The sequence below is a fragment of the Mastomys coucha genome, unplaced genomic scaffold (assembly GCF_008632895.1).
Source record: "Mastomys coucha isolate ucsf_1 unplaced genomic scaffold, UCSF_Mcou_1 pScaffold11, whole genome shotgun sequence".
In the NCBI taxonomy this organism is placed as follows: domain Eukaryota; kingdom Metazoa; phylum Chordata; class Mammalia; order Rodentia; family Muridae; genus Mastomys; species Mastomys coucha.
In genome coordinates, this window is record NW_022196893.1 from 8,962,377 (window position 1) to 8,974,008 (window position 11,632).

The 11,632-nt window shown below is 47.2% G+C and overlaps 1 protein-coding gene across 1 annotated transcript in view; it reads right to left on the reverse strand.

Annotated features, from left to right (window-relative positions):
* Window positions 1-8,394, reverse strand: part of Csf2rb (colony stimulating factor 2 receptor beta common subunit) — a 25,631-nt gene extending 17,237 nt beyond the window's left edge. The window contains exons 1-4 of the mRNA XM_031359416.1: window positions 8,294-8,394; window positions 8,106-8,191; window positions 1,128-1,364; window positions 5-61 (exon numbers count right to left, since the gene is read on the reverse strand). Coding sequence (XP_031215276.1) covers window positions 5-61; window positions 1,128-1,203 — 133 coding nt within the window. The 5' untranslated portion in view covers window positions 1,204-1,364; window positions 8,106-8,191; window positions 8,294-8,394. The remainder of the gene's footprint in view (window positions 1-4; window positions 62-1,127; window positions 1,365-8,105; window positions 8,192-8,293) is intronic.
* Between the last annotated feature and the right edge of the window lie 3,238 nt (window positions 8,395-11,632).

Here is an 11,632-nt window from a genome sequence, read left to right on the forward strand (position 1 = left end):
CTGCAGATGATGTGGTTGGTGTAGTCATTGTAGCACTGCAGAGTCTTCAGAGGGACAGTGTCTGTGAGGGAAACAGAGGATCAGGAGAGGCATCCTCTCCCCTCCAGGCATCCAGGTGTCCCCTGTCCCTCTCACTCCTGTCCCACAGGAGTATCTTCTTTTGAGGCAGGTCTTTCTATCTAATGCAGGCTGCCTGAAACCAACTTTGATGTCCAGGCTAGCAACACACTCACAGAGATCCTCCTGCCTCCATCTCCTGAGTGCTGGAATTAAAGGCATGCACCACAAAGCCCTGGTCTCTAGCTTCCTGCTGAGGCCCAGGTGACCAGGTAGAGGGCCCTGAGCCTGGTGCAGCTGTGTGGTGGATCCTGTTAAGGACACTCCTTTTCTGATAGGAACATGAGATCTCAGTGGATTCTCAGCCATGAGGTATGTTCTGTGCTACACGTGCCCTCATGTAGGGCAGTGCTCAGGCCTACCCCTTTCTCTGAGGTGTCACTTGGTAGGACAGACACAGCAGTGCCTGAGAAATAACCGACATATCCCTTTCCAGGGTCCTGACCTGCGAAGCCTTGGCCTCTCTCTAAAGCTGGGCTTGGTAAAGAGACAGTGGCTACTACATTGTCATGGAAGAAGTCCATGGGACACTGGGGACAGCCTTCTAGCTTCGGGACCCTCCAGAGTGTCCCATAGGGTCTTAGAGTAAAGGACCGGGTTAGAGACATTGTGTGGGGAAAGGTCCTATGCCAAAGCTCTCAAGAGCAAGAGTTATGGGATCTGGAAGCCCTTAGAGGACTAGCAGACCTGTGGGATGCAAAGAGAAGACTCTGGCTCATCCGAGGTTGGGAGTTTAGGGGATGCATTGAGTAATACGGATGGAGAGGGACACCATTGAGCTGGATGCTCCAGGGCAATGCAAGGAGGATCAGGAACATGAAGGACAGGGAAGAGAGGGGCAGTGTATCCAGAAGGAGAGAAAGAATATAGGAGAGACAGGAAAAAAACAGAGCTGGATACAATGGCCTGAGCTACACTGGTTCTGGGAACTGCTGGGCTTATGCTGGGTACAGCTCCAACCAGACTCAACATTAAAAAGGGAGATAAAGGGAAGGGCTCATCAGTCTTACCTTCTGCCTCTGTCACCCCATGTCTCCAGCAGAGAGCCACCAGGGCCATGTAGTGCAGCCCCCAGGGTAGTGCCATTTGCTGCTTCCTTTTGACAGTTTGGGTGGCTACACAGGAAGCTACGGGCAGGGTGTTGTTCTCATTGTCCTGGAATTCTGTATTGCTGCTTGGCTGAGGTTCGAGTCCCACTCATGTTACAGGGCTTGCGATTCTTCACTCCTAGACTGCATCCTCTGTGGCTGTAAAACAGTGTGTAAGGCTGAGAGCTGCCCAGGACCCTGCTGATGCCCTGTAAGCAGAACCCAGGGAAGATGCCCTGATGCGTGGTGCCCTGGGGCTCTTCCCTTCACTCAAGCCTCATTGAGCTGAAGCATGAGCATAGAAGACATGGATTGATGGCCTCTGAGGCAGCATGTCCCTCCCCAGACCACAGTGAGGTGCCCAGAGATGAAAGTGAGGCTGCTGCTTAACTTGCTCCAGGCCTCACAGAGGAGCTGAGACCCACACCTTTGGTGGATGTGGTGGTGGGGGCGGGGCTTGCCTAGGTGTGATTGCTCTCCTGTTTCTATCTCTGCACACAGCCACCCAATCTTGTTCTCTAGCACAGGCAGAGCCTGGTGCTCTCCCTCCCTCTGTTCACTTTACCATCAGGTCTCCCACAGGCCCCTCTGCTTCCCAGTTCCCCTTTCTCTGAAGCCTGGGGATTTCCTTGTTTTCACTGAGTTTACTTGGGAAGTACCAGAGGAGCAGAGCCATTGAGGTGGCCCTGTCTCCTACAGGCATTTGAAACTTGAGTCAAGATGCACCCAGTGCACAGCCATCTGTTATCTATCAATTCATCCATGTACCTATGTATCTACATATTGCTCATCTATGAATGTACACATGTGTTTATGCACTCTTTCATCCATTCCTGTGACTGCGTCATGAGTGTGTATATTATTCATGTATCAACTATCTGTCTGGATTTCTATCTATCTATCTATCTATTTATCTATCTATCTATCTATCTATCTATCTATCTATCTATCTATCTACCATCTATCTATCAATCATCTTTCTATATATCATCCATCTATCCATCTATTATCTATCTATCTATCTGTCTGTCTGTCTGTCTGTCTGTCTGTCTGTCTATCTTACCTATCTCTCATCTATCAGCCATCTATCTGTCTAGTCATTGACCCCTGGACTGTAACAAGGGTTATTTTACCCCTACAATGCTCAATATAAATGGAGGAGGAACCAGTAAACCATGTAAAATGATGGAATATTCCCTTTGAAAATGCTAAGATGATTGAATAACAATGCACACAGATCCCAAACCTCTGTCTCACCCTCTCCCCATAGCTGAAGCTAATTGAAAAGTTATATGCTAAATCCCATCAAACCTTTGCTGCTGGTGCACCTGAGTTGTCTATGCTTAAAAGTAACCAAAGGATTCTGTGGCATAGAGGGATGAAAGGGTTTTGTAGCCAACTGCCTGCCTTTCATAAAGCCAACAGAGTCCCCAAGCAAGGGGGAAAAAAGGATGTACCAATGACTAATGTCTTCATCTGGGAGGATTGTTGTCACAAAACAACACCGATAGTTCATAAAAACCACAGACACTTATTTCTTGAATTTCTGGGAAGTGGCAAGGTCAAGGTCAAGGTCAAGGCCCACGCAGGTCTGAGGTCAGATGAGGCCTCATCCTCACAGGCTTCTCACTGCCACTGCCATAGAGGAGGCAGCAAGGGAGTGTTCTGGGATGTCTGATAGAAGGACACTGGTCTCCAGCACCCTCCCCCTGGGGATGTAGTTTCAACATAAGAGTTTGGGGATACATGAGTATTCAGTCCCTAACAATTGAAATCATGGAGAACAAGTTATCATCTACTGTAAAAGACAACAGAGCTGTGTCATCAAAGTCTCGAGCAGAGTATCCAAATACACAGAGAGAGTCCATGTTAGCAGACGACAGAGGTTTAATGCCCGCCATGAGTCAGGAAGTGTGCAGAGCGCTTTGCGGAAATCAAGGCACCTTGGTCAGGGCAGCTGTTAGAATCCTTGCAGACAGGAAACAGTGTAGGGATGTGGAGTGATGGGCCACAGTGCCACAGCTGTTTGAGGGAGCTGAGACTCAGCCCAGGGTGGTTGACTGAGGACCCGCCCTCTCTTACCATGCTTCCCTCAGAGGCTGTGTTCCCTGATCCTCGGTCCAACAGGACAAAGGCCACCTTGGCATATAACTTCAGAAAAGAAATCCTAGTTCCTAAACATATTGAGGAGGCTAGGAGACGGTTTAGCAGGCAAAAGATTTTGCACAAGTCTGAAGATGGGAGATCAAGTCCCCTGGATTCCAGAGTGGAGAGAATTAAGCCTCTGACCACCCTCCAGGTTGTGGGACACACATGCCTTATCCCACACAAACAAGAATACACAAAATAAATTAAGAAGACCAAGTCTTCCTCGCTGTTCAAAAGTCAACCAAAGAGTTTGGTTATAGGAAGACAGGACAGAGAAGAAGTTTTCAGATACTGCCTGTAAAGAAGGTATTCTAGCATGTTTTTCAGAAAAGACAGATTTAAAGCAAGACAGCATGTCATATGGGAACAGAGAAAGCAGCATGCCTTGTAGGTAAGTAGGGGAGGTTTGCCACTGCATGAAGCCAATGTGAGTGAGCACACAGTAAAATCTCAGATGACTAAGGTGGGAGTTTGCTATGAGGCAGGATAAGAAGAGAACTGAAAACTTGCTGAGGATTTATCCTGCTTTATGAAGACACAAAAATGCTCATTCAACCCAAGTGCTAGTGTAGCATATAAGTAGGAGGGGCATTGACCTTACGAATTGAATCTGGGCCTTGGTGGGCAGTCAATTCCACTTGCTAGTGATTTCAGACTAGGAATTTGGGGCTAGCCTGGGCAACACAGTGAGGACCTGTCTAAAAATAAAACAAGTTAGGCTTAATAGTCCTTGAAGATGAAGGGTAAGTATAAAGACAGGAGGACCTCGAAGAATAGGGGCAGGGTAAGGGTGGCAGGAAGGGAAAGAAATGGGAAACTAGATGTGTTTATCCATTATGATGCCTGAGTGTATGTAGAAATATGCTTGGGTGGGCGGTGGGGGGGGCAGAGACAGAACCATTTCCCAAGCCAATCAAATCCAGACTTGTTAAAGGAGTGTGCATGCTGGCCATGTACGGAACCCTTGACAAGGGAAGGAGAGAAGCGCAGACGTCCACTCACAGTGCATCCGCAGTGAGAGGCTAAAGGGCCAATTTACTTGCCAGGGCCATGGAAACCTCTCATGTGCAAACCATTCTGATGACCTGAGTTTGTCCCTCTGATACCCAGGCCAGTGTCAGTGCCAGAGAGGAGGTGGGCTGCCCCTCCTGGCCAATGCTAGCTCTGGAGAAAGTCCCACCTCTGTCTCCAAGGGACTGTTTACTGAGAATAATCCTGAAATTCAGTGAAATAAATGGTAATAAAGGATACAGGAGGAGTTGATTCTGAACCCCAAACAGAGCAGAAGAGGCATGAGAATTTGTTAATAAATAAGTGTAATCAGAGCAAAATATAAAAATGATAATGAATATGACCAAGTGTGTCAGAGCTTAGAAAGTTAGACTGCTGTCTCCAGGCACTGAGGCATAGAGGGACTGCACACTCAGGACTAGTGGCTTCTAGTCAATGAGGGGACCATGCTTTCAAGTTAGCTTGTTTCTTTATATCCAGATCCAAGGTGGATTAAAGTTCTGAAACCCAAAACAAACCCAGTAAGAGCATTAAAACTATGTATGTGATTTTAGGGGTTGAGTAAAACATTGAAACCAGAACCTACAAAGCAAAACAGAACTCAAACAACAAACAGGGCTGACGACCTGGCTTAGTGTGTAACACGTGTGTTAGCAAGCATGTGAATCTGAGTCCAAGGCCCCAAAGCCACATGAAAAAGGCAGGGAAAGAAAACATGACACCAAGAGGAAATCTTTACTCAGCTGAATGTGAGCAAAGGAAAGGAGGAGATGTCAGTGGTGAGCCACAGACTCTGCCAGAGCAATGGCTCCTCTTGGCGGTAAGCAGTGAGAGCCAGTGTGTCTCACCAATGGAAGGACTGTTGGAGTGGGTGAGGGTGCTGAGTAAGTGGCAAGCTAGAAGCATCCTCAACAAACCATTGTCCACGAAATAAGGTGCACTTGGCACCTTGTCTGGGACCTATAGACCCACACCTGCTTACATATATCCACAAGTATGGAAAAATAACTATATTCTTCTGGGGACATTTTTTTATCAGTCACTCTTCAGAACTGACTTAGGTGGCTTGCTTGAGGGCTACTGTGGCTTCCCGGTTTGTTTTGTTTTGTTTTGTTTTTGGTGTGTACACACAGCACACTGTAAGCAGTAGTTGTTTATAAACGTCCCTTAACTCCCAGGAGTATGCGATAAGCCGAGATTTCTGAGCTCCTTCCATTCTGAATGACCTCAAAAATAAGTTCAGAAAAGGTAGAATTTCTTCAATCCAGAACCTTTCAAATTCAGAAGAGGATGATGTGTACCTTGCCCGGATTGGCTTGGATAATTTAAAAGCCACCACTTCTGAATATATACCTGGCCTGTGTCTGTGTCATTTGTGTTTTTCTTTGACATTAAACACTAGTGAACTCATGCCCTTTCCTACAGCACTGGGTTATGAATATCTTGACACAATAAAAGCAAAACTTTCGAGTGGGGTTTTGGGGTTGAGTTGTGAGGAGTGAGCACAAGGGTTTATTCACTCTGAAACTACAAAGAAACCAGAGAGGATTTAATTGTTAGAATCTGAATATGCAAGAATGTTCTGGCAGGGCCTCTGAGGAGGGAAAACCCTACAGAGAGACCTAGAAGCTCATATGGTGAGGCTACAAGCCAATCCCAGGTGTGGACAGAAATGCAGGCACATGCACACATACACACACATACACACACACACACACACACACATACTCACACACACACACAATCACACACTCACGCATGCACCTGTGAGCACACACATTCATGCACGCATACCAGCAGCATGTACCTGACTACACCTAGGCACTCACCCTCTGTGATGCTTTCTTATAGTGGGAATAGCTCAAGGCCTGGTAGTGAAGAAATTGACATCAAATTTGCTTCGAGAATTTCTTTAAGAGCGGTTGCTATAAGAAGAGGCACAATGGACAAAAATGGTACCCTGAGAATGGAAGGATCGTTTTATAATTTGAAATGTGGTCTCAGGTTGACAGAGGGGCAGCTATGGAAGAGGAAGGATGCCCAAGTATAAGGGGTCACGTGCTTTGCACCATGTGAAGTAATCTAGGAATTTTTAAATCAAAGGAGCTGCTGCATTGTGGTCAGTGTTGCTAAAGAAACTCAGGATTTGAGGAATTGCTAAAGAAAAGTTCAGGACGAAGTGTGTAGAGGTCATGTAGAGGTCACACAGAAAGCAGCAGAGGGGAGTCCTTAGACACATGGAACTGAGCAATGCCATCATGAACCCTGGTCAAGAGGGTCTAGACCAGTGGCTCCCAACCTTCCTAATGCTGTGACCCCTTAAAACAGTTCCTCATGTTGTGGTGACCCCCAACCATAAAATTATTCCATTGCTACTTCTGTATCTTGATATGGTTATGAATCGTGATGTGAATATCTGATATGCAAGACATCTGCTAGGAGACCTCGAGGGGGTCCCGACCCACAGGTTGAGAACCATAGTCTAGAGGACAGGCAGCCAGGGAGACAAGCGCCCTTGTGGCACTCAGGTTCCGTCCTGAAGTGTGGCCAGAACAGAAGTAGTAAGGAGAGATTGAGAATAGGAATCTCTGTACTCAGCAGGTCGGAGGGAAGGGACAGTCCAAGCCCCATGGAACATGTGACTTACAAAGATTTCCGGTATAGACAGACAGGAGATCCAAGAAGACCTCGGGAGCTTACCAGGGGAAGAGAGAGAGGTCTAGGGTTAGATGCACAGACAGCAGAGCAAGGGAGGGGGAGCCTTACAGGGCAACCTCTTTGCCACCCTTCTGGTTCCAGTACCGGACATTAGGTTCCAGCTAAAGATTTGTTAGGGTCAATGGCAGGGTAGGGCCTGAAATGGCATTTCAGCCCATGCAGACAGAGAAAGAGTCTTCCTTTAAAGCTTTTCAGAAAGCGATAGGGAGAGGGGAGAGGCTGCACTACAGAGAAGTGGGTGAAGGCCCCTTTTCCTTGACAGATTAGGATCAGAGGCCCTATGTGCTGGGTTAGAGCGGAGGCAGGGGCATGAACCTCAGGCAAATTCTTTGCTTAGAAGGTCATGGAGATTTCTGTCAAACAATGGCTAATGTATGACCTCTGGAATACAGCATGTGGGACATATGAACAGCTTAGTTTATGAGCTGTGAGTCATGTCAGTGCTCTCTGTCAGCAGAGGGGCTGACTGTGTCCCTGTCAGGGAGGAACTGTCTCTACCCCGCTCTCTTTTTCCTCTCTTCTTCCACTTCGAGTTGAGGACAGAGGGAACTGTGGCTCCTACCCACCCTGTCCACCAGATGTTTGACCTGAATCTCAGGACATGGAATAAAATAACATATGCGTGGCAAAGTTAGAAGGAACATGGTGCTTAGCCCAATGCAGAACTTTCAAGGGAGTCCTACCTGCCACCAGACCACCAGAGTCTGGTGGTCTGATAAAGCTGGGTCTCCCCAGAGCCCCAGAGCCCCAGATCACACCCTAACCCTAACCCTCCTTGAGCCCTAAAGCACACCCTAACCCTAACCCTCCCAGGGCCCCAACATTGTACCCAGCTTGAATGCTCCTGGATGCCCCTTCCCTACAAACCGCCTTGGAGTCTGAGACCTAGTCTTCCTAGAGAGGCCAAGTCCGAGGAAGACACTACCCCAGGCCAGTCTTCTCCTGTCTTGTTCCACCCTGGAGACCCCCACACCCCCTACTTTGCGCTCATCCTCAGCTCTTCATCAGGAACCAGACACTTACCTCTGTGCTTGGGGGACAGGCAGCCTCCTTCGGGAGCCTCCAAGTAGCAGTGAGCCGTAGGTTCTTCCTATTTATTTGTGCCCCATCTGGAGGAAACAGAGAGCAGATTGAGGAAGTACCAGTGCTCTTTCATAAGCAGCTTTGCCTGCTTCTCAGAATTGCGGACACAAACCTCTGATAATACTCACGACACTTATTTCTGCCAGAGAAGCTCACATCCCACCAGCTCCCGCTCAGCTCTTGTGTGCCCTTCAGGTCTCAGCCAGGAATGGTCTCCTCTACACCCGCTTCCCTGACTCCTCTGGAGGAAGCAGACCCAGAGGGCAATATCCATCTCCCTGCAGTGTACAATCAGAGCCAGGCAGAGCTGGGGTGAACGTAGAGGGCGGCATTTCTCAGCATCTGGCATTAAGCAAATCAGCTACAGGTGGCCTCTTCAAGCCCTGGGACCCCTTGGGGTAGTTTTCTAGAAGCACCTACAAACCAGAAGGTTTTGAGGGAATACCACTGACATGGAAAACCTAAGCTGACAACAGTCAGAAGGCAGTGGGAGCATTCTAGATCCCTGGCGGTTAACTTTGGCTTTCCCTTCTCTGTCCTGCCCTAGGGTCCCTGTGAACTTCCTCCATTTTCTCTTCAGAGCAGTGATGCTTTGTCTCCATTTCTGTCCTCCAGTGCTCAGCATGGTCCAGAGGAGGATCTCGTGACTGGGTGTAAAGTGAATGAATGAATAAATGAATGAACAAAGAAATAGATAGTTCTGAGCGTGGTGGACTTAAGAGGAGGGGAGTGAGTCACTTCCTCAGGGAAAAATTTAAAGAAGCCCCCAAAGTCCATTATAAACATGAGTGATATTTTAGTAAAATATGGTAAATGCATTCAAATAAGCATAAAATTACAAGAAATGCCAGATTCCGGCCAGCAGTGGTGGCACACCTCTTTAATCCCAGCATTTGGGAGGCAGAGGTAGGTTGATATCTGAGTTTGAGGCCAGCCTGGTCTACAGAGTGAGCTCCAGGACAGCCAGGGCTACACAGAGAAACCCTGTCTTGAAAAACAAAACAAAACAAACAAAAAACAACAAAACAAACAAAAGTCAGCCTTTTTTAAAAGGTAGATTCAGTGATAAACCTGTCATTTCTTATCTCCCACAGCAGGATGACATACACAGGAGACCAGACAGTAGGAGAGAGGCCCCTGGGCAGGGGGGACAACAGTCGGTTGAGATGAACAGAGTGGGCTCCAAATGGTTAAAACCGTCGAACAACCTCTGGCGTGATTTTTTTCGTAGAGATCAGTGCACCCAGTTCTCACACTTCTAATCCACAACAGTGCACACACCTATGTCCACACACACCAGTGCACACACCTATGTCCACACACACCAGTGCACACACCTATGTCCACACACACCAGTGCACACACCTATGTCCACACACACCAGTGCACACACCTATGTCCACACACACCAGTGCACACACCTATGTCCACACACACAAGTGCACACACCTATGTCCACACACACCAGTGCACACACCTATGTCCACACACACCAATGCACAAACCTATGTCCACACACACTAGTGCACACACCTATGTCCACCACACACCAGAGATCAGTGCACCCAGCTCTTACACTTCTAATCCACAGCAGTGCACACACCTATGTCCACCACATACCAGTGGTTTTGCTTTACTTGACATTTTCTTTAATTCAACAGAAAACGAAAGTCAAGAAGATCACAGGCTGACTTGTCCAGAGACGCAGGGCATGGGGCAGATGGCAGGTGTCTTGGTTCACAATGGAGTTTAACTAGGTACTTAGTCAATCCTTTTTACTCATGCAGTAGCTATGCCATAGTCACTGGCAGCAAATGGCTCCAAGTATGGATTGTGTGGCACCTATAAGAAGCTTTCATTGAGCACTTGGGATACCCACACAAGGCAGGTGGTCTCAGTCTGATAACTGGATACACAGTCTTATGAGGCCTTGAAATTCAGAGAAATGAGTATCTCTTCACACATTATATAACTATTTCTCCAAGCATCTTACTGTTTGAGAAAATTGACACATCATCAAGGCAGACCTTAAAATCAAAGCATAAATGATGATGTCCACCATCCACAACTACACAGGGCACCCCAGACATAAAATTCACAAGAAATCCTTGATCCTTAGCACATACGACAGGGACAATGTGCCTTTCTGGACAACATACTAGTTTTTGGGATGAGGGTCAGACTAGGGCCCAATAGGGTCCTCATCACCAAGCTCCTGCCACCGTTAAAAACCCATTCCTTTCTTAACACAGACTGTCCCCAGATAAATGTGTCTTTGTCCTAAGAGGGTCATTCTCACTCCATTTCAGATATAAACTCAAAGGAAAAATGAACACAGGTGGTTAGCAGCCAAAAGGGCCATTAAGAAGGACTTCCCTAAGAACAACATTGGTGTGGTATGACTGAGAGATCCAATATGCTTACAGTTTACCTTTTAAACTGGAAGTCCCTGGAGTATTTATGCAGTGTATCCTACAGTTTACAAATTAGAGCCTTGGAAACAGTACCTGTCTTAAAGCAATAGATACAAGTAATAACCCTACCATAATTTATACAAGTGAAGTTTTAAAATATGTTTCCATATATTCACTCACATCTTAGTCACCTTAACTGGTAACTTGACCAGCCTAGAGTCACCTAAGAAAGCAGTCTTAAATGAGGGGACTTGTTCAGATCAGATAGGGTTGTCTTGACTACTTCTTGGCTTGAAACAACATCTCACTGTGCAACCTAAGATGGTCTCAAACTCCAAGAGAATGGCTTGCCTTTGCCTCCAAAAGGCATAAGCAACCAATGTAGTTGTGTTGATTGTTTATTGATATAAGAGGGTCCTTCTAACTGTGGGTGGTACCATTCCTGGGTATGTGATCTTGAACCATGTAAGACAGTTACATAAGCATGAACCTATGAGGCAGTCAGCACACAGGGTCCTGCCATGGTTCATGGCTCACACTTCTGCTTGAGTTCCTGCCCTGACTTCCCCTCCATGGTGGGCTGTGACCTGAAGTAGGGCTTTCCCTCTCTAGGTTGCCTTGGCCATGGTACTTGTCACAGCATGGAGAAACTCACCATAACACACATGTACCCTATATGCTCATTCATGACTTTTGCAGAAGTGGGCACACAAATGCTGCAGCCCTTCACTAGGTCTCACCCCTCAATATCAAGGACACCAGCTTTTCAAGTCTTAAGGGCTAGAGGAACAAAGCTCACCATTGAGGACAAAGGACAGGCTTGGTGCTCCTTCTGTTGTGAGGAAAGCAAGTTTGCTACAGCTCAGGACTTGCTGTCAGGACCAAGCATATTCCAGCTGTCACAGGTCTAACCACATATGGGACACAGGTACCACACACAGCACGGTGCTTACATCGGACAGGGTAGATGCCTGTGGCTCAGCCAAAGCTCCCAGTGGCTTTCATGCTCCTAGCAGTCCTAGGTATGTGACAGAAATGTCTCACTAACTGTTT